The following is a 22,737-nucleotide window of genomic DNA, read 5'->3' as shown; positions in this document are numbered from 1 at the left end:
GGGTTTGTTTTGTTTTTTGTCTGTTGGCAACCTAACAGCACGGAAGTGAAGGATGCAAATTTCCAAAATAAAAATGTAAACACCCAGGTTAGCTTCACCTCAAGCTGCCCTTCGACTAGTAAAGGGGCCATTTCTCACTCTTTTGAGTGTATTCATGGACTGGTATGTGTAGTTCAGTATATAATAAAGATGTTAAAGCATGGAGAAACAGGCCCTGGTTGGTGCTGCAGATATCTGGGCATCTTGGTTGGCACCAGAGCATTTTGATGGCAGTAGAGAAGACCATGTTCCAGATCAGTACCCCCCCCCCCTTTTGCCTCAGACAGTGGAGAATTTCAAACTAGGTTACTACATGATTATGAGATATATTTTCCTTTCAAAAAATAGCATTTTTTCCCCTTTAACTGCCCTCAAGGCAAGGATCAGTGCTAAGGGAAGTCTGGGAGCATGGGAGAAAATCCCCCCCCAGTCCCAAAATCCCTATTAGTGTAACGCCTCCCTTCCCAACTTCTTATTACTCTTGCACTGAAATTGTATGTATTCCATGATCTATGCAGTCAAACGCTTTGCTGTAGCCCAGTGCTCCCCAAACTGTGCCCTTTAACTAGAGACTTTGGACTTCATCTCCCAGAAGCCTCAGCCACGTTGGCCAATAGCCTGGGATTCTGGGAGCTGAAGTCCACAGTCCCTTAAAGAGCACAGTTTGGGGACCAGTGCTGTAGTCCATAAAGCATCCAAGGCCTCCTCATAGCCACTCCCCACGAATGAGCTCAGCCAGAGCCTGGCTGCTTCGAAACACTGATATAACAAAAGGGGGGAAAAACTAGGCTTTTGCACTATTTATTGTGGAAGTGTGCCTTTAAGACGTTTAGTCTCCCAGCCATGGCGCCCTTTCCCGTCCCTCGCGCGCCCCCTGCGGAGGGGGAACGTTAACTGCCAATCACAGCTAGGGGCGACTTCCTCGCCACGCCCCCTTCCCCACACTCACCACTCTCCTCCTTCAAAGCGTCTCCTCTTCCCCGCTCTTTCTATGTCCGCGCATGCGCATTGGACACCTAGGCCGGCGGCGAAGAGGCGTTGTGGGCGGGGCGCGCCCTTCTTCCTCCACTCTCTTCCGTGAAAGCGCCTCCCCCTTCTCTCTCTGCGCGTGCGTACTGGGCCCCTAGGCGTTGTGGGCGGGGCCCGTTTTGTTTTGGCTGCGGGAGCCGTTGGAGGAGGAGGAACGTAAAAGGGGGGCGCGCGCGGCGCAAGGGAAGGGAGGGATCCATGAGCCGCCAGCGCTGCCCACCTTCGGCCTTCTCCCTCTCCGTCCTGAGGGGCCTGGTGGGCTCCGCTTTCCTCTGCCTGGCGCGGACTATGAGCCTCCGCGGAGCTGCGCCCAATGCCTGCCTTTCAGGAGGAGGAGGAGGAGGGGGAAGCAATAGCAGCAGCAGTGGCTCCGGGGGCGGCCTCTTCAGCGCTTCCTCCTCCTGCTCTCCTTCTGCTGCTCCTCCGCGGGTGAGGCTTCCGTGGCTGCGTCTGCCTGGGGTGCCTGGCGCCCCGCCCTCCCGAGCCAACGACGTCCTCCTGCTGCTGCCCTCCCGGGAGCCCCCTCGCCCCCAACACCACGTCCTCTACTTCCCGGGAGACGTCCAGGTAGGGCTTCAGAAGAGCACGGCTTCTACGGTCCGGATCTTAGTGCTCCGTTGTGTGTCTCTGCACTTTGGGATCTTGCCTAGTCTTTTCATAGTTGCCCCCCCGCCCCCCATTCCCACTGGCTGTGAAAAATGCGACAATACCCAGGACCCACCAAGCAGGGATTCCTTTATTGGGCCAACCCAAAGGCACAAGGTACACGAGTCAAGCTTTTGGAGCCCCACTGATTAAATGATGCATGCACCCTAAGAATCCAGAAGCTGCACCAAAGCTGCACTCCAGTGCTTAGGAATGGAGTGTGGCTTTGGTGTGGACTCTATTTAAATAGCATACCTCCAAAGAGACCCAAAGCAGCTTTATTTTGGCAGTCTGTAACAGGCCATAAATTACTTTAGCAAACCAAAAAGGAACTTCCCGTGAGATCCAGGATGTCTCAGTCTGTCTTGAGACCACTAAATTAGCCCCAAATGTGCTGCAAGATCCCTTTGCCCATGGGAGTGCCTCCTGGGTATGGGCTTATCTCCGTAGAAGGTCTGCAGTCTTTCACCTTTCAGTCAAAACACAAGATTTGTCTCCTGGACAAAAACTGAGGGGGCATGAAATTGTAGGTTTTATATACAGTATAGCCTTCCGCAGGCTGTTTGCCAAGTTTCCCTTCTCAGTCCCAACCAAGATTTTTTTCCTTTGAGGGAATGTAGGGTAGAAAAACAGAACCGTGGCTGTATCCAAACTACAGAAATATTGCAGTTTGACACTCCTTTAACTGCCTCATTCATAGGGTCTCCATAAGTTGAAGCTGACTTGATAGCCGTTAACAACAACAAGGCACTTAATTCCCACACACAAGAAGCAAAAACTAACAAAAAGCCAAGTTATTCTAGGGCTCTTTGAACTCTTAAAGACTGAGGGGAGAGGAGTGAGGCTTCCTCTCAATTGGAGAGAAAATGGGCTGAAGATGGTGATTTTTTTCCCTTCTCTTGAAATGAGGAGCTAATATATGTTTCTGATTGTTTCTGGTCATGTTCCAGGACAGTCTGGCATAGTTTAAACTACTCACGTTGCCAGGGCTGGGTGGGGTACAGTTAAGGGTACATATGAAAAAATTATTAGCAAATTTTTAACATCTTTAACATATTTAGGTTGAGAGAAGGGCTTCAAGATTCCAGCTTTGTGGATCTTGGGTAATACATCCAAAGACACACATGTCAAGTTATGTTCTGCTCTGGAATGGGTTGGGAAATCGTGAACATGTCACACAGGCTCCTTGACACAATTGCTTGATATAACTAATTTGGCACTTTGTTGCTAATAGCCAGCCAAATCTCCCTATAGAGTTCATCCATAGGTTGTAATGCTGTCTGATTCCTATTTAGTTCTACTCAACTCTCATGCCTATTGGATGTCCCTATAATCTATCATTTCTTTTATTATTTATTATTAATATTGTATATATAAAATCTATCATTTCTAACTCTTCTAAACTGCTTTGTAATTCCATGAATTTTATCCCTCGCGCAGTACAATTCTAGAAATGTTTCCTTGAAAGTAGGTGCAGTTGAGTTCGGTGGAGCTTGCTCCTAACTAAAGAATATGTATGTGTTACAACCAGTCTAATTAGATGGGAAGAGTGTAGCTTTGTTTAGCAAATGGAGGTAATAATTTTCAACTAAAGAAGCACTGGGAGAAACACTTCATTGCCTAAATCCACTAGACCCACTGAATCAGTTGCTGAAAGGTAAAGCAGAGGCAGAAAACAGACCCAGAGTTATAATCTCATACATCTTAGTTTTATTTCAAATTAGAACTTGCATGTTGTTTTGTGTAGCTTAAGTCTCCAAATTTGTTAACATACGCCTTGCTAAAAATTGGGTGCAAGTAAGATATTTTCCATACTTGTGAAATTGTCATTTATTTATAAATGTACATGATTTGCATGTTTCTCAGCAGTTTAGTATAAAATAATAAGTGCCTTTATCTTATTTTCTTATTTCAGAACTATCATGAAATTATGATTTGTCATCCAGAAAATTTCCAGTGGGAACAGTGGTGCCTAGAAAATGTTGCTGCTATCCTTGGCCGTCGTTTCCCTGGGAGTTACGTTTGGGTTATAAAATGTTCGCGTATGCATTTGCACAAATTTAGCTGCTATGACAATTTTGTGGAAAGTAATATGTTTGGAGCACCTGAACACAGTGCTGACTTTGGAGCCTTCAAACACCTTCATGCACTGTTACTTAATGCATTTAAACTTGCTCAAAACGTTCTTCTGTCTCAGAACAGTACGCATGATTTCTCCAAGGAGACTAAGGCAGCTGCTTGTGAATTACCTCCTGTTGCTACTGCTAATGGATGTCCAAGAGGAGAAAGAGACATTGAACACTTCAGCAGTTCTTCTGTGGACTTTATTGAACCCTCTGTTGTTGGTGGAGTGTCATTCACTTTAATCGGCTTCAGTAAAGGTTGCGTTGTCTTGAATCAATTACTTCATGAACTAAAGGAAGCAAAAAAAGGACAAGGACATATGTGCCTTCATAAAAAATATAAGAGCAATATACTGGTTGGATGGTGGTCATTCTGGGGGAAGCAATACTTGGGTGACGTACCCTGATGTGCTTAAAGACTTTGCACAGACTGGGATTTCAGTTTATGCTCATGTCACGCCATATCAGGTATTCGATACAATGCGGGCATGGATTGGGAAAGAGCACAACAGATTTGTACAAATTCTTCATGAGCTTGGTGTAAATGTAAACAGCCAGCTTCATTTTGCCAGTGAAGTACCTTCCCTGGACAACCACTTCAGAGTCCATGAAGTATTCTGACACTGTAACTATATCAAAATGCTGTAGTAGCTACAAAAGACAGCTTTGATTTAACTGTTTGGGAATATGCTTTCTTCTAAACCCTGGAAAGGGAAATACTCCAGTGTGTGCTAATGCCTGCTTTTTCAGACACACCGTGATGAAAACCCAGTCTTGTCTTGGTTTTGCAGTTGAAGAGCCACAAAAGAAATCTCTGGCTGCAAGATAAATTATTTTGCTCTGTAAGATGCCTGAGGAAAAGCAATACTGATTTACCTGAAACTATTTAACATCAGATGGAAAACTTGCTTGATGTTTGCTTTACTTACATGGAATTTTGTGGCCACAGTTTTCAGATCCAGGCTCCAAAACTAGTATCTGATGATTAAGGATCATTTTATGTGTCAGGTATTTCTGAATGATCCATCTTTTCTATTTAGAAGACTTTACTCAAGAACCAAGAGCAAAGAACTTTGGACTCCATTGTTAATGCTGTTGGGTTGGGGATTTTTTTAGCACTTTGGCATACCACAAACAATGCATACATTTCTTATCTTGAGACACCTAAGTCTTCAGTGTAATGAATATAAATTACACTTGTTGGTCATTAAGGTGCATAGCTACTATACTGTTGCATCATGGTTGTTCTGCAGTTTCTAACCATAGCTGAACATCTACTGAATGAGGTGGTTTTATAGACATTTAAAGAGTATTAAATGTCTGTTATTTTTTTATGTGTGACCAAGAATGTATTATCTTATTCCTAATTTAACATTCCCTATTAATTCTAAAGCTTGACTGAGAATCATAATGCAGTTTTGAACTTTGATATCTTGAGATTACTATATCCTTTGTAATAACTGGCAAAGTATCTCCTTTTGAAAATCAAGTTACAGGTACATAGGGGATACTAATATTGTAAACTGGGGTGAGTGTTAGAATAGCATCTGTAGCATAAGCTTTTGAAAATATTTAAACCGTGATTTAACAAAGAAACACCAAGAGGTAGTTTTTGTATAGAACAGAAACCACAGTGTAAAACCATCTTGATATCTGTGTGGTTAAGAACTGATTGAGAGCGATCATTAAGGTTAGTGTAGAAGCATTCAGTAATGGGACTGATGAATAGCTTTACAATTAGTTTGAAGCTCATCGTTTGCCAAACAATGTAATCTGTGAACGAAGAATTATCAAAATAAGAATTAGTTTAAATATCTAAGCAACGGTTGCATATACAGAATTCTTTTTCTTCTCATAAAACTTACATGAACAATATTAATGTGGTAGAAGGTCAGTAATCAGCCTGAAATCAACATCTAAATTAAAACTCATCTAACCTCATGGGGTTAAATATTATAGGTTGTAGCAAATAACAGCTTTGATTAAAGTCTTTCGGCCTGCATAAGTGCTCTGACGTGCAAGAGTGAAAGCAATTTCAGCTTTCAATTTTAAAAACTCACCACATGGTTTCAGTTCATAAATAAGCAACAGAATTATTACAGTATTTCAGAGAAGAGAGAAACAAGAGAGACAGATTTGGTGTTTTAATAAAAACATGAAGCAACTTTGTCTGTCCAGGATGGACATCACTACTTAGTTGCTTTTTTGCAAGCATTTAAGAGTTGCACATTGATGCTTGTTGCGTGTTTTCTGCTCAGGGGTACATGTAAGAGGAGGTACACATCAAATGAGGAAACAAGCATGTGTGGCCTTTCAAGTATGGATAAATCCATGGATTGTGTAACAAGGATACTAGGATTCTCATACATTCCTTTTAGGTGTTTGGTAGCATTTTGAGTTGGATGTGGGGGGATTTTGTTTTATTTTTATTTCTATTTTGCATTTTTGGAAATTATTTCACCAAATAATTTTAAAGCTTCCTTTTAATTTGGGGTGACTTAATTATGAGACTTGTGACCAAATACTAAGATTTTGGCAGACAAAGTCACTTGAAAGCAGAAGCTGAAGATGGACTGGAACAGTCATTTTTGTCTGGAAAAAGATTGTACAGTATTCCTAAGAATGGGTGAGGTTCTGTTGTATCTATCTGCTGAGGAAATGGCATTAGCCAGTAGTGTGACTTCTCCTCTACTCTTTGTTCCCTCTCCTCCCCAAATATGCCATCAAGGGTTGGGCAAATTTTTGGGAAAGTATGTGGGGAGTAAGAGAGATCACTGAAAAACATTGTATAGCCCAGTTTTCCAGATTATGAAGATGTTAAATTGGTTTTCTCTGGCAATAGATGTTTTCAGTGTGGCATACAACTGCTGCTAGTCTTTGACAGCTGTTTTGAACACTTTGGTCTTTCTTTTAAGAGGTGGTTTAAAGTGGTTCTGTGTGTTCCCCCAATGATAAACTGGCTACTTTTGTTTCTTGAAATGATTGGTGGACTCTTTGGCTCCGATTCTTTTCATTACTATATATGAAAAATGTGCAGAAAATGTGAAAAAGAACATTGCTATAACTTTAGATAAAATATAAACAGTTCTGGAATAAACTGTTGATATTGGATAGACTGATACATGAGCACATTGTATAAGTTTTGAAATGTCTAATATTGATATCTGTCTGTAGTTTCCAACTCGGTGTTCTAAGTCTGCCCAGGAAAAAAAAAATCCTTCAGTATTGAAAGTGTATTTCCGGTTGTTCCAGCTGGTACATAAGCTGTTCTGTTAGGCATATCACAGTATTTTTAGAAAGTGCTGCCTTGCCGAAACTTGTGAATTCCTAGTTAAAGCACCTATTTTCCATAATAATGCAAGATTAAATCTGCCTACTGTCTGGAGGGAAAATATACCAAATTCTGTTCAGAACTTGTCGTTCAGACCTTCAGATATTATCCCGTTAAACCAAAACTAAGCCTGTTTTCCATTTATTAGAAGTGCGTTGTTAGACTCTTGTGATAGCATCCTGTTTTCTCTAAACTATTGCTGTTGACCAGGGGTAGGCAATCTTTTTGAGCCGGGGGCCGGGTTGCTGTCCCTCAGACAACTGGGGGGGCCGAAGCCAAAAAATAAATAATTAAATAATTTTTTTTAAAATAAAAATTAAATATATAAATAAACCAGGACAAATGTAGGACAAAATTTTCAAATGGAAGGCATTTTTTTAAAAAAAAATGGAGGACATGCGAAAAAATTTGCTGATTTTTAAAAAAATGTTAATATAAATACATGTTTCTGAGGCTTCTATAGACAATTGCCCCCCAAAGGCTCCGGTGGCAATCAGTGGCAGAACCAGGCTGGGGCCGGTCCCACGGCCTCGCCGGGCCGCATCTGGCCCGCGGGCCGCAGGTTGCCTACCCCTGCTGTTGACAAAAGGCTGTTGGGATAATCTCCCTAGTGTTACAAGTCCCAGTTTTCTTCTCACAGATCCTTCATCCATTGGCAGTAGTGTATTCATTAGTACTGCATGCCTCACCGGATAAACTCACAGAACTTGACAAGTTACATTCTAAAGTACTCCACTGAAAAGAATAGGTTGAATCAAGTGTCATCAAAATGTTATTTGGCACTGGATTATTTTCCCCATTAAAAAATAATCTAATAACCAATAGCATGACAACCTATTCATTCTAAACTAGCCAGTTTGCTAGAAATACAATACAGGTTCTGTTAGAGAAATCTGTGGACGTTGCTCACCTTCTCTTGAACCAGTTGAGGCCTGTTCTGGAAATTGTTAATTGCCTAATTGCCTATTACAGTGCTCCCTCGGGTTACGAAATTAATTCGTTCCGCGGCTAATTTCGTAACCCGAAAAACCTTCGTAACCCGAATTGCCATAGGCGCTAATGGAAAAAAAAGCCGCGGCTCTGCCGCGGCTCCATTTAAAACAGCGCCGGGGTTTTTTCGTAACCCGAAAAAACCTTCGTAAGCCGAAACAATAAATCCCTATGGGATTTTTTCGTATCCCGAAAAATTCGTAAGCTGGGTAATTCGTATCCCGAGGTACCACTGTATAACTAAAACACCCATTGGAAAAATATAAGAACACTTTCAGCTGTATAAATTAATACTGAATGCCTAAAACCTTCTTAAGTATAATACACAATTTAAGTCATTTCACAATTTTGAATGAGGAGCTACTACTCCAAATTTTAATTGCTATTTTAAAATTTATAAATGGTCCTTTATCCACAAGCGATCAGTGGACAACACTTACAACATTATAAAAAGACAAATGCAATAAAATAACATTAGAAGGTAAGATGTAAATGCTATTCAGTCAACCAACAACAGCAGTTATTAACTTTAAATTGCCTGGCGAAAAGGAAAAACATTGATTTGATGCTGAAGAGTGTGTTTGGTACCAGTTGCATTTCCCTTGGGAAGGCATTCCAGAGTTGGGTTGTTGGCACAGAGAAGGGACTCACTGTTGAATTTTACATTATTGCCACCTGAAGATCTTCCCTGGCAGATGTTAATGATGTACTGTACAGGCTTTTAGAGGTAGTCAACTATATCTTGAACTTGGTTGCAAAAAGGGAATCAATGTAATTCCTTAATATTTTGTATAAGGCTCCATCTTGTTAAACTAGTCAGAAGTTTACTTGCCAAACTCTGCATGAGCTAAAGCTCCAGCAGCTTTTTCAGTAGTTCCTCTCAACATTACAGCAGGGGTGAGAAACCTTTGGCCCTGCAGATATTTTCTGACCAAACCTCCCATAACCCCTTGCCATGAGCCATGCTCATGGGGACACCTAAAAGTTGCAGTTCAAAACATACTGGAGCATAGATCACAGATGAGGATCTCTTTTTTTTCCATGAGTGGCTACAACTGGCAGGAAAAAGCTAGTAAAGCTAGTCTCTATTGACTGTCGGGGCAAATTCAGCCTATTTTTTTTTTTTAAACAGCAACAATTGAAAGCCCCTGTATAAAAATCTACCTATAGTACTGCCATGTTGTCAGGATTCAGCTTCAGTTTATTAGTCCACAGCCATCCCATTATCAAGGCCATGTTGTAGCTTACCTTTTCCTGATTTAAATTATATGGAGTAATATGGGTGTTGCATAGATAACCTTACTCTACACCCCTGGATGATATCAACCAATTGCTCTAGGTAGCTAGAGTACTGTGTAACTCCCAATGTTACTGCTGAGAAATAAGTATCACCTTCTGTCTGAGGGTCTTTTTTTTGAACTGTAGCTTGCTCATCACACTCTAAAACTCTTAACGGCCTGTTACAGACTGCCAAAATAAAGCTGCTTCAGGTCTCTTTGGAGGTATGCTATTTAAATGATGCATGCATCCTAAGAATCCGGAAGCTGCACTCCAGTGCCTAGGAATGGAGTGTGGCTTTGGCACGACCTCCAGACTCTTAGGACCCATTTAAATAGCATACCTCCAAAGAGACCCGAAGCAGTTTTATTTTGGCATTCTGTAACAGGCCAACATGTCCAAAGTGCCTTTTTGTCCACATATTAATGAGAAACAGCTACTTGTAATCCTGTCACTCCTCATGAGCCCAACTCAGAAGGTGATTATACATCTCCTATAACATAGAAACCCCAAAACTTCTGTCTTAGGAAAGTAAGGTCCCAAACGCACTACAGAAATAATCCAGTTTGAGACCGCTTTAACTGCCCTGGCTCAGTGCTAGGGAATTCTGCAAACTGTAGTTTTGTGAGACCTTTAGCCTTCTTGGTCAGAGGGAACTCTGGCGCCACAACAAACTACAATTCCCAGGATTCCCTAGCACTGAGCCAAGGCAGTTAAAGCAGTTTCAAACTGGATTATTTCTGCAGTGTATTTTGGACCTAAGTCAGTCTTTCAGTGACAACCTCCTTCCCCCAGTTGTCTTGCCACACTAGGCTCAGCCTATACTTTTTCCTTCCAGTATCACTTTTCTACTCATAAATTTCCTTGTTCTTAAAAGAAATTATACATGGCATGGATCAATAGGAGCCACTTGGCTGGAAGGTGTTTGGACTATTTTCTCAGGGTGGAGGCTGGAGCTGCAAAGATTCTTTAGCTGCTGTTGAGTTCCAAGAGAGTTTCACTAGGGAAGCAAAATAGCCTGTGGGGAAGAAGCTTTCATATGAGCTGAGAAGGACCTATTGTGTTAAACTCGTATTTTTCTGTAGCTCTATTGCCATTTAAGTGCTGCAGTGTGTATTCAGCACTGAACAACATATTTCCTATTGTATGAACTCACAACAAAGTCCAGTGAACACATGCGTGAAGCATGAACTGCTTAACAATAAGGGTTCTCATATGTTTATTTTTACGAAGTGTTGGTGTGCAATGTTTATATTGAAGTCAAAAGAAACTGTTAAAATTGAAAGAGCTCTTTATTCATAGTTCCTGCTATACGTTTTCTCTTGGATGCGTAAAACCATTCTCCGTCCATAGAAGTCTCTGTATTCTTCAGGTAGCTCTTCTAGAGTTTTCAGTGCCCTATCTAAAATCTGTACAGCTCTTGAGGCAGCTGTGAGATCTTTGTTTCCATAAGTGTCTGTTTTATCATAGCAATTGGAAGGAAGATGTTTCCAGAAAACATTGACTCCAACTCCAAACTCTTCAGAAATCACATTATGGAACCACAAAGCTGTAAGAAAAGGAAAAAGGGCTTGAAAGATGTTTTGCAAATGCTAAATCTTTGTACTCAGTGTTGGATATTGTTCCAAGTCCAAACAATGTGGTACCATTTCTTTAAAATGCCAAATAATTTTTCTAAGGGCAGCAAATTGTAATGGTTTTGTAAGAACATTTTTGCTTGCCAAAAGATTGAATGCCTTCAGCATTTTGTGTAAAATGTTAATGTCCAGGATGTTCCTTTAATTTCTGTGGAGCTTAAGATTTTTCCATAGGTAAAACCACTATGAATGACAGAACTCCTTTTGTGTTTGTGAAACCAAGCTAGATCTACTAAAGGCTGCAGTAAGGGGGGGAGGCTGTTTATACCAATTCTCACTTTTCCTGCCACCTCTAGCATTCGCTCCCATACTGTTCTTGAAGGTTCTAGGAAGGCCTGGCAAAAATCTTCCCCGCCCCATGAAATCATCTAGTTCACAGGGTTCTACCCTGGGCAACTCTTTATCCAAACTTTCATGAATAATGTAATACACAGAGTAGTCTTTTAATAACATGAATACCCTCAAACTGAATACAGCCCCATTAAACCATGCTATTTAGGTTTGCCAAAAGCTTGACAGCTTTCTTCCCCAATCTTGTTTTCGAAGTTCAGTTTAAGCAGCAAAAAAAGTATGTTAATTCATGGGCTGCAACGCATGCTGTTGAGTGTGAATACTGGGCCACAGTTTGTGTAAGGCAGTGGTTCTCAACCTTCCTAATGCTGCAACCCTTTAATACGGTTCCTCATGTTGTGGTGACCCCCAACCATAAAATTATTTTTGTTGCTCCTAAGGCCATCAGAAATATGTGTTTCCCAATGGTTTTAGGTGACCCCTGTGAAAGGGTGTTCGACCCCAAAGGGGTCTCAACCCATAGGTTGAGAACCGCTGGTGTAAGGCAACTTTTTTTTTTTGTGAAAACAAAAATCCAATGCAGACATTGTATGTTGAAATAAACAACATTTTAACTTTCAGCATCAGCACTAGCAAATTTAGTAGTTTGAATGTTGGGCTATGAGTCTGGAGACACGGGTTTAATTCCCTGTGCAGCCATGGAAAGTTACTCTTAACCCTAGAAATCCCCATGATAGATTCACTTTTGGGTTGTCATAAGTTGAAAACAACATAAAGACATGACAACATTAACCATTTTCTCTTAGAGGCTGAATTCAACGAGTATATTTTTAATACTTTCTCATCAAAACGGCTCAGCTTAATCAAAAGCAATGCGGTGGTTGACTTCAAGAAGTTTGATGCAAGACACGAGTCTTATACCTTACAGTCCATCTTCATATTTTCCAGCATTTATTTTTTCCAATACTTTTATTCCAGTATTTCTATGCCTTTTATTTTTCAAGAAAATTCTGTTGCTGAGCAACAGCTGAACTCAACCATTACACTGAAGAGAACTTAATAGTGCTTGACATATGAATGTCTAGCAAACGAAAACCATTTCCTTAAAGTATTATTACAGTACTGTTAACTTAGCAAGTTGCAATATATCCTGTGACAAAAAGCTCTAATGTATTCATGGCCTGTTAAAGATGTAATATTCTGACGGGTAAATTCATAGGGTTTCAGTTCATGCCTCTGTACTATTTCAAACACAAACTCTTTTGACAAGATCAGACAACAGCTAGAGTTAGCTGGGACAAGATAACAGAAAACAGCAGAGAGATGCTGTGTAATGTAAAATGAATGCATCAATAGCATGTTAAAATGGCATAACAAAGGGAAGATAATATAACTGCTAGCTATGAAGACTACAACTGCATCACTGCAAGCCAAGACGACTGCACATCCTGTTTGATGGACTACCTTGTGTTTGTGATATAGTGTTATGTAGACAAAGGCTAAGTTATTCACCAATACCAAGCAAAAGAACATTTTCATTATGAGAGCTACAAATCTTTGAGCCAACAAAGACAAGCTATAATGCACAGGAAGTTTCCAATTTCCGGTATTGAATGACAAAAAGGATTATGATGGCTTTTATAATAATAATAGATTCTTTCTGGGACAGAATTAAGTCACTGTGAGGGCTAACTGGAAATACCAATATGGTAGGTATGCCTCCAAGTAATTTTTTACTTATGGCGAGCAAATCTATTGCAGTGTTTCTTGGCAAGTTCTTTCAAAGGAGGTTTGCCATTGCCATCCTCTGCAACAGAGTGTGACTTGCCCCAGAACACCCATTGGATTTTATGCTCTAGTGGAGAATCTGAACCCTTGTCTAAGAGTCATAATCCAGTGCTCAAACCACTACACTACGCTGGCTCTCTACAAGGCTACAAATAAACTGTTACACAACTGAATTATTTCTACTGGTATGTCTGTCCAGAAAGTTGCCAAATTATTTCAGTAATGCTCTGGTAATGGTGGTTTATTACACTGTGGAGGTAAAAGATGGAGTATGCCCTACGAATTCAGACATCCAGTCACTGAAACAGTAATATCTAGAGCAACTTGTGTTCCACCAGATATTGCATTGCAACACCCATCAGCCCTAGTCACCACTGCCAATGGTGGATGGATGAAGGGGGTTGCAGTCCAACAATGCTCACAAAAGCCTCAAGTTGTTATCTTCTTGTTTAGTCCTTTCACATAAGTAGGGCTCAGGATTTATTTCCAAAACAGATTTTTAATAAGGTCCTCACACAGAAGTCATACTTTTTATGCAAGGGTTTTAGGTATGTATGGCACAAATGTTCACTTGGGTAGATTCAAAAGCTTCATCTTCTCTTGTAACAGCTTGGGGTGGCATTTTGAGAGTCACACATCAGGCTTTTTTAACAAGGCATTTAACCAAATCATAAATTGTATTTATACAGTTAGTGGTATAGTCATGTTTCACTGAATTTAAAACTAAAATGGAAGATTTGACTTTCCCCATATTTTCAGACACTCAGGTGCTTTCTGCACCGCCATTTGGGACGTCCGGAGGACGTCCCATTTTAAAAAAGAGGCGTCTCTTTTAGACGCCCCATGGCCTAGTACGGACTCCGTCCGTACAAGATGGCGCCGGCCCTTCTACATGGCCGGCGCCATCTTTGCGTATCGGACGCTTAGCGTCCGTACGCGTCGCGCCGCTGCTGACGTAGCGAGCGCGCCCCTGGCGCCTCGCTACGTCGCAAACGCGACGAAAAAAGAAGCTCCATTTTGGAGCTTCTTTTTTCGGTCCGCGCAGGAGTCGGGCCGTCTGAAGGCTCCGGCTCCCCCGCGGACCTACTGGCGGCGGCGGTCTGTACCCCGCCTTTGTTTAGCCCAAGTATTCCAGGTCACAACCAATTAGTTACCCTCAGTGACTGTTTCGAAGTGAGAGATGGATCAAGGGAGATGATATAAAAGTTTCATTTACACATATATAGCCACTAAATGGTAATCAAAAAGGTTAGAGGGGGGGGACTAAAGGCATTTATGTGTCCTCTTACCTGGAATGAACAATACATCTCCTGCTTTCAGCTGACATTCATAACGTTTGGCCTTGACAAAGAGAGGATATTTCTTCAAGTCTGGCTTGTCCACATCTAGAACTTCAGATTTTGTGCCTGAAAAAATATCACTGTTTCTATTAGGCAATATTACTCCCCAGGCTGATGCATCAAGATTCTGGAGGTGGAGATTGCTCTATAACTACAGATCTGGTTTGTTAAAACCCATACCATTTTTCTGTGGGTCTTATCTATCAAATCAGAAGTTATCAAATATTACTGAACCAAATTCAGCTGTGCAATTAAAGTGAAAGTTGATCATAATGACTATGTATTTTTTCTGTGCAATAGCAAAAGTGTTACAGACAGTGTTGGGTTTCATATACTAAGGTCAATAATTTCCATAAAGTTTATTTGTAGATCTGGCTTATTATTTAATAAAAAGTTGGCTGTCTCATATACAATTCAAACAGTACCATACAGAACAGCTGTCTGGATGGCACTGATTTCTAGCAAACTGAATATTGTTGGTGAGTTATCTGCTCTTGCTAATTATCTGAATAGGAAAACACTCAGTTTGTCTCATTTCCTATTTTTAAATAATGGAGATGATATCCAAAAAGGTTTGGTCAGAAAGAAGACTACTGCACTTTATAATAATAGTCATGGGTGATTTTTAAAACAAACTACAGACTCTTTATCATCAATTCTGGGTAAAATGGTTAAAGGCTTTATTACACATAGTATTATCAGGTGTATTAACACCACATGGCACTACCTTTACAAAGTCGTATTACTATGTGTTCCTTCAAGTGAAGAGGCAATGCTGTGGTACAGGAGTAGTGCTAGTGCTGCAGTCTCCTATGTCAGACAAGTTTTTGCTTGGGTAGCAGCAACAGTGGAGGGTGACACTCTGCAAGATATCTCAACTATCAGTGGTGCCATAGCTACCACTTGTTAGTACTGTGCAGAAGGAGGGACAGTAAACCTCTTTTGAATGTCTTTTGCCATGAATATCCTATGATGAAACAATCCAAGATGAAACAAGAGATTGTGCCAGAAAATGACACTTCCAGGTTGGAAGGCACTCAATGAGTTACTGGGGAATTACAGAGGACAGTTGCGAGTAGCTCTGTAGCTACTGGTGCAAATGGACTCAAGCTGAAAGGACATTCAGCTATGGACTTGTTCAGAGGCGAAAGGGAACTCTGAAGCTGCACAGCACATAGATCAAGGAATGTGAGAAGGGTGAATTAGAAGAAACTAAGCATAGTAAAACAAAAATTGAATGTATCAACCTTGCAATACTTGGGGTGAGTGAGCCAAAGTGGACAGGAATGGGACAGTGTTTTAGGAAATGAACTAAGAAGAAACAGTGTGGCATTAAATGTCAGGAGAGATGTAGCAAAGTCTAATCAAATAGTATCAATAAGACTTCAGTATAAGTATAATCCAAGTACTGTATAAGCTCCAACTCCATAGGAAGAAGAAAAAAGATTCTGTGCTGGAGCTTAGGGCGAAATTGGTAACATGCCAAAATAGGACTTCTCGTTAATCACAGGCAACTGGAATGCAAACGTAGGAAATGAGCAGAATGAAAAACTACAAAAATTTGGCTTTTTATCAAGAAATAAAGCAGGAGAATAACAGTTTGCTCATCATAAATATTCTTAAAAAAACTAAAGAGATGTCACCTAAACATTAGGAAGCACATACTGGTGATAAGAGCTGTTGGACAATGGTCTATATTGCCTTGGAGAATGATAAATTCCCCCTTTTGGGAGATTTTTAAATTAAGACTGGATGGCCATTTTTTGTGGGTGCTTTGTGCATTCCTTCATGGCAGGGACTTGAACTGATGGTCTTTCTGGGCTCTACCAACTCCATTATTCTATGATTGTATGCATCGACCTCACCTGATGTCCAATACAGAAATCAAATAGACTACATAATTGAGGCAGAAGGTGGAGAAGTTAAATTTTCGTCTGCAAAAACAAGACCAGGAACACAATCTGGTTGCAGAGGGATGACTGTACAACAATGCATAATTAATTTTAAGAAATTTGCTTCCACAGGAAGAAATAATTGCCACTAACTTAGGTGGTTTTAAAAGAGACTTAGACAAATTCACACAGGAAAGTTCTTTCACTGGCTATTAGATAAAATGCTAATATGCAGTTTCCAGGTTTATGAGGCAATGTTGAGTACCAACTGCTAGGAATTAGAAAGAGAAGAATTCAATTGCTTCTATATTGTGCGGGTGGAATTCCCAGATGCTTTGAGTTGGCCAGGAAGGGAAATAGGATACTGGACTGGAGAGACATTTGGTCTGACCCAACAGCTCTTCTTCAGCAGTAACCTGCTCTCTCCTGGAAAAAAAAATGCATTACTTGGAAATAATGTCCAGAATCCTGTTGGGTAATTATTAATGTGTAACCTAGAGTTACACATTCTTGGATGTTTTCTACTCATGATCCCTAGTTTAGGAGCTGCCCTGGGACTATGAAAGTCCCCCAGACTCCACTTACTTGGAAGCAGCCACTGTGATCAATGTTCCCCTATCACTCAGGATGCAACTGGCTGACAGCCCCACCTATCCCTTATGCAAGTGATTCCTGGCGCAAGGGGGAGTTGCAACAGGACCCAAATGCACTGGAGATCACTTACAGGAAAGGGTGAGAATGTCAGTCAGCTGCTTCTAATCAATTGGAAATACATCCCCTGACATTCACAGTGACTGCTTCCTAGTAACTGGTAACTGAGGCAGTCAGGAGGCAATTCAATGCGCAGCACATTAACTACAGTGCTTACACATATCTCCAACAGGATTCCAGCCATTACTTTTTCAGACCAGAACTTCAGGAACACCCCAGCCAGCAGAACAAAGCATGGCCTTTTTCATATTATGATAATATAGCATTTACATACCTGACAAATACAAATATGGTACATCACGAGGACTGTATAGTACCACCCGCTTCTTCCCTGTCACCTGAATTAAGAAGTTATCCATTACCTACCAATAAAATAAAATGTGCAATGTTACTTAACAGATGCAAGAGATGTATTTCAGTATCACTTCAGCCCTGCTAAGTATTTTGTGCAAAAGAAATGGTAATAGTCTTTTGTGTTTATTGTGCAAATCACCTGAGGGTTCATTAAGCTTGGTTTATGTCACCATAAACCTGTTTCAACAAGGGTTCTAACTTGCAAGCAACTGTCCTTGCAATACTTGGCCATTAAAATAATAGACTGATATGCTCTCCTTGCAAATAGGTTTGGGTGAATATAGTTGGGTGGAAAGTTAACATAAGAGGCTTCACTCTGGGTGAGACCAAAGGTGTAGGCAGCCCAATGGTTTGCTTACATGGTTGCCAACTAGCAACTTATGTCAAGTCCACAGGCAAAAAATGAATACAGCTGCATCCTTCACATTATTTTCTCCAGCACATGATATGCAGGGGCATACTAATCAATGGTAAGGGATCGTGGGAGCAGTAATCAAAAACGCCTCGATGGCAAAAGGCTCCCCGTCCCAGTTTAAAGGTACAGTGGACCCTTGTTATACGCTGGGGTTTGGTTCCAAGATCTCCCGTGTATAACAAAATCCGTGTATGCTCAATTCCCATTAAATATAATGACATAGCAAAATGGTGTCCCTAATAAAAAATGGAACATCAAGATAAATTTATACTTTTTTGGAACATTTTCAAACCGTGTATGCTTGAATCCATGTATAAAAAATCCGTGTATAAGAAGGGCCGACTGTATATTTCTTACATCATAATGTGTCCAGAGCTGTAATCCTGCTGAGCTTATACGAAAAACAGTGGAGAAGAGCTGCTCCTTTTCAAAGTATTCTGGGATCTGAATATCACTTGCCAGCAGGGGAAACTGTTTTCGAAGATCTGCAATATCCTGAAACAAAAAGACATCATAGTCGGGATCCTGAACAGACAAAGCCTCATTCCTTAGGGATAGCTAAGAATCGTATTATGTACACTTGAGCCCATATTTCTTTTCTACACAAGTGCACAACCCTAAACTTTCCATGAAGGGGTATGTGCTCCCAAAAAGACATTTAGGATACTAATGATAAAATTGTCAAGGCAGACATACAAGCTGCTTGAAATACATCACTAGAAGATTCAAAGTTTACAAATGTGATTATATTGCATTTATTTTGTGTCTTTATAGACACCGAACTCCACATTCACTTCCAACGCCTGTAGCACCCAGGATGTTGTTTATTGACATGGCAAGAAAGGCATGCATATGGTAGGAATAGCTCAGGTGTGTGTATGTGTGTGTACTTAGAGTCTGGGGGAGAGGTCTGCAACTCTGGGGATGCACATGGCCTCTCCAAGTCTGTTTTTTCTAGCCCTTGACTCCTCTAAAAATTCCCAGACTGGCCTTTTTCTGGACTTGAAGAAAAGTGGATCAACTCTCTTGGAAAGATACAAGAGATTCAATTTACTTTTTTCAATAAGTTGAAACTTTACCCCTCCCCCCTATACACACATGTGACATAAAACATATATTTCTAAACTAGAAATGGCTATCCTTCCACCTCCATCATCATCATGAATTTTTGGCATTCCATGCATTCCCCAGAGAAAACTGTTGCTCACCCCAGGGTCAGAGTAACATTGTTCAAGCCCATTTAGAAAGAGAAGGCAATTCATTAGCTCCGTTAACTGTGGAGCCTTTTGCTAACATGGCTTATATATTTTCAAGCCTATGACTCTATGAGTCAAGAATGAAAATTAGTGATGTATGATTTTTTAAAAAGAAAGAAAGAACTTTCCCACATCACAAATTTCTTTTCAGTATGGAAATAACCTGAGATTTTTGGAAGAAAAAATCTGAATGTGGGAGAAAGTGAAACTGCCAAATTCATCCATCCAATGTATTTTGTGTGCTTAATTCTTAGAAGTCCTCACATATTCAATTCAGTTTGTGGTGATGCTGAATTTAAGTGGCCACATATTTATTTCTGACAAGGCCCTTATGTTTAACAGCTTTGTAATAGAAGGATAAGTAAAATATGGTGCTCTTAATGCTGGGAATAACTATAGTTTTGAATTTGGTTGATGTACATGTATAGAAATTTCATTCAGCTCCATTCTTTAAAACAGATTTGCAAATGAACTCATAAATGGAACAGAAAGGACTTGAGTTTGTTTTAAAAATTGAATGGAAGAGAAAGCATCCCCTCTTTAACTGACCCAGTTAATGTTTCCCTTCTAACTAATTCAGGTTGCCTTGTTCTCTTCCAGTTAACCTTACGTTTTTCAAAACCAGGGACAAAGGACTAAACTAAGGTCAGGCATATTCAGGACAACAAAGTAACAGCCTGACAGTGTTAAAGATGAGCTATTATGTTACACACCTTTCGTGGGTCTTCTCCCAGTGATCGCAAATAATATTTTTCGTCCTTAAAAACAAACATGCAAAGAAGTCATTGCAAAAAAACAGACAATCATTTTACTAATGAAATAAAGTGATGGCAGAAAAGGAACAAAAGAACTTGTCAAATTCCATCTGATTTGCTAGTATATCTTTAGTCATTCAGAAGAATGAGAATTAATTAAAATATGAATTAGCATAAGGATAACTAAGAAATAAATTATAGATGGGTTTTTTTATTCAATTAGATTTAAAGCATGCTCAATCCTGACACCTGAGGTCAGATTGCAAATGCAAAAACTAAGTTGCACAGGAAAACAGAATAAAATCTAGTCAGCTCTGCTGATAATTCTGCCCCCACCCCTCGCAATCTTTCCGACCTTTGCCATGTATCTCAAAGATTGGCCAAAAAAAAAGGAACTTAGGAAGTACCATATACTAGGTGTGTTGAGCTCTAGAAAAGATTAAATAAACTAATTTATTCATCCAAATTTCTTCAACTTGGCGCTCTTCCAGTGTGTTATCTCTCATTTATGGTATTTTGCAGAATATGTGTTTTTCCCCCCAAATGAATTTATACATCCCCTCATTCACCAACAATAAATTTTCAATGTAATTAGTTGTTTTTGTTGTTAATCACCCTTGAGTTGATCTTGAGCCATGGGGACCCTGTAGTTGAGATATTTCCAAGACTCCTTGTCCTCTACTGCCTTGCTCAGTTTCTGCAAATTCATACCCATGGCCTCTTTTATAGAGTCCATCCATCTAGCATGTGACCTTCCTCTCATTCTGCTTCCCTCTATCTTTCCTAGCATTATTATTTTTTTAGGGAGTCATGCCTTCTCATGATGTGTCCAAAGTACTGCAGTCTCAGTTTTGTCAACTTGGCTTTCAGAGAAATTTCTGGTTTGATCTGTTCTAGGACCCATTTGTTTGTCTTTTTGGCTGTCCATGGTGTTCTCAGCACTCTTCTACAACACCAAATTTTGAATTGATTTTCTTCCTATCCGCTTTCTTAACTGTCCAGCTCAAGCATCCATATATGGTAACAGGGAATAAAATGGCTTGTCTGAGTAATGTTCATGCCTAGTTGTATATGTATTATTATTATACTGTAATTACAGTCATAGGTACTAAATTATTCACCTACCTCTGAAATAAAATACTCTGTATGTTTGGCTTCAGCTGCTCTCCTTACAAATACATCAAAAGGCAATGTTCTGAAATTTTAATATATATATATATATATATAAAATATCTTTATCAAGACATTTACATCAAATAGGACTTTTAATAGCTAAGGGACACCACACCAATAGTTACTGCCAAAAGATTAAGGCAGCACCTTTAAACATAAATTTACTTCCAAATAAACATGCTTAAAATCCACATATTTGTTGTCTATATATGTTTGAATTAAACCGCAATGGTTTCAATGTGGCATACTTTCTTACCAATATTAACAAATCACCACTACCAAGATAAAAGAAATATGAAAATCCTGATACTGTGTAAAACTCTCTCCCTATATATTGTTTTACACAGTATCAAGCTTTTTATATTTCTTTTTTGTTGGTAGTGGTAATTTATTAACATCGGCAAGAAAGTATGTCACAATTAACCCAGTGGGGCTTAATTACAAGGCATTTGCTTAGAATTTGGCTGCTAGTCCTATTCATTTCAATGGAACAAATTAGAAGTGTCCCAGCACAATCCCTTTCCTGTTTCCATTTATACTTGTGATATACAAAATCAGTGCTTTCACATTTTTTTGACACAGATCCATCTGAATTGTTAGGAAAAGTACTATATGTCCCTGGTCATGTTTGAATGGATCACTAACTGAGTTGTAAGGAAAGAAGCAGAAAACAGCTTTGGAATTTCACAGACAAATGAGAATAGACAATTGTGTTAACTCATTTTTGGTGATGACATCCTATTTGGTACACTGGTAATGAAGGCATAATTATTCACAGTCACAGCAAAACAAATACAGTACGTCTGTGTATCAAGAGACAGGAAGCAGGAATGGGACAATTAGGTTTTCAAAAATAGTTCCAACAATTACCCCCCCCCCCAAAAAAAAAATCTGCAAAAGGAATTCACAGCACAGAAAGTAATAGACAACTGGAATTAATTGACAGACTCCTATTGGTGACATATGCTAGTGTAACGTGGAATGGGTCATTTATTTATTAAAACATTTCTATCCTGCCAAAAGATCACAGTACAGCAGACAAGTAAAACCAATGCAAACAATTTAAATTAATAAAGATAATTTAAATAGACTAAAAATATTCATTACAGTAAACAAATTAGAATAGGCTTAAAAGATTAACCATATCTATTAGCATTTTGAGATGAATCAATGAGGCCCAAAGGCTTTAATATACTGGCATGTTATGCCACTATATGACATTCTTTGGAATGTGGTGAAAGGAGATATTGCATACCTCCTTGTGCAACCGCCTTCCCATGTAGAAGGTAGCTTCCTACTGCTGGAATGGACCTTACAATCACTTAACAGCTGGTGGAAGGTGCCCAGGCAGTGTCCTGCTGTACTTCTACAACCAGAAGAACAAACATCACCCACCTGGGGGAATGATATTTGTTCTGTTCTCTCAACTGTGAAACCACGGCTAGACGTTGCCCATGTGCCTGCTATTAAATGGCCATGGGGTGCATTCCATTTACACAACGTAAGGTCAGGTCACAGCCCTAATACAGTTTATTGCTTTATTGATCTCCCTGTGAATTGCTGCACATAGCCAGTAGCTGCTTCTGGCCTGATAGGTCACACAGAGTATGTAGGTCTGTAGTAAAGTGAAGTATGGCTGTAGTAAAGTGATAAGAGTTCACAGAATAGCAGTCACAAAAAAGGGGACAAC

General features: G+C 40.0%; 2 protein-coding genes across 3 annotated transcripts in view; one reads left to right on the top strand and one right to left on the bottom strand.

Annotated features, from left to right (window-relative positions):
* The first annotated feature begins 1,216 nt into the window (after positions 1-1,216).
* C1H2orf69 (chromosome 1 C2orf69 homolog) lies at positions 1,217-5,168 on the top strand. Its single transcript, XM_042446505.1, is given in 3 exon segments — positions 1,217-1,635; positions 3,629-4,138; positions 4,140-5,168. Coding segments are annotated over 3 exon segments (1,197 nt in total). The 5' UTR covers positions 1,217-1,266; the 3' UTR covers positions 4,458-5,168.
* A 5,540-nt stretch (positions 5,169-10,708) lies between these two features.
* TYW5 (tRNA-yW synthesizing protein 5) overlaps positions 10,709-22,737 on the bottom strand; it is a 14,357-nt gene continuing 2,328 nt past the window's right edge. For both annotated transcript variants that reach the window (XM_042446737.1, XM_042446738.1), the window contains exons 3-8: positions 21,000-21,069; positions 19,833-19,877; positions 18,221-18,358; positions 17,369-17,456; positions 14,441-14,557; positions 10,709-10,984 (exon numbers count right to left, since the gene is read on the bottom strand). In XM_042446737.1, the coding sequence (XP_042302671.1) occupies positions 10,728-10,984; positions 14,441-14,557; positions 17,369-17,456; positions 18,221-18,358; positions 19,833-19,877; positions 21,000-21,069 (715 nt within the window). In that variant the 3' untranslated portion in view covers positions 10,709-10,727. The remainder of the gene's footprint in view (positions 10,985-14,440; positions 14,558-17,368; positions 17,457-18,220; positions 18,359-19,832; positions 19,878-20,999; positions 21,070-22,737) is intronic.

The sequence above is a fragment of the Sceloporus undulatus genome, chromosome 1, assembly GCF_019175285.1.
Source record: "Sceloporus undulatus isolate JIND9_A2432 ecotype Alabama chromosome 1, SceUnd_v1.1, whole genome shotgun sequence".
NCBI classification, from domain to species: Eukaryota; Metazoa; Chordata; class Lepidosauria; order Squamata; family Phrynosomatidae; genus Sceloporus; species Sceloporus undulatus.
This window is presented reverse-complemented; position numbering and strand designations above follow the sequence as displayed.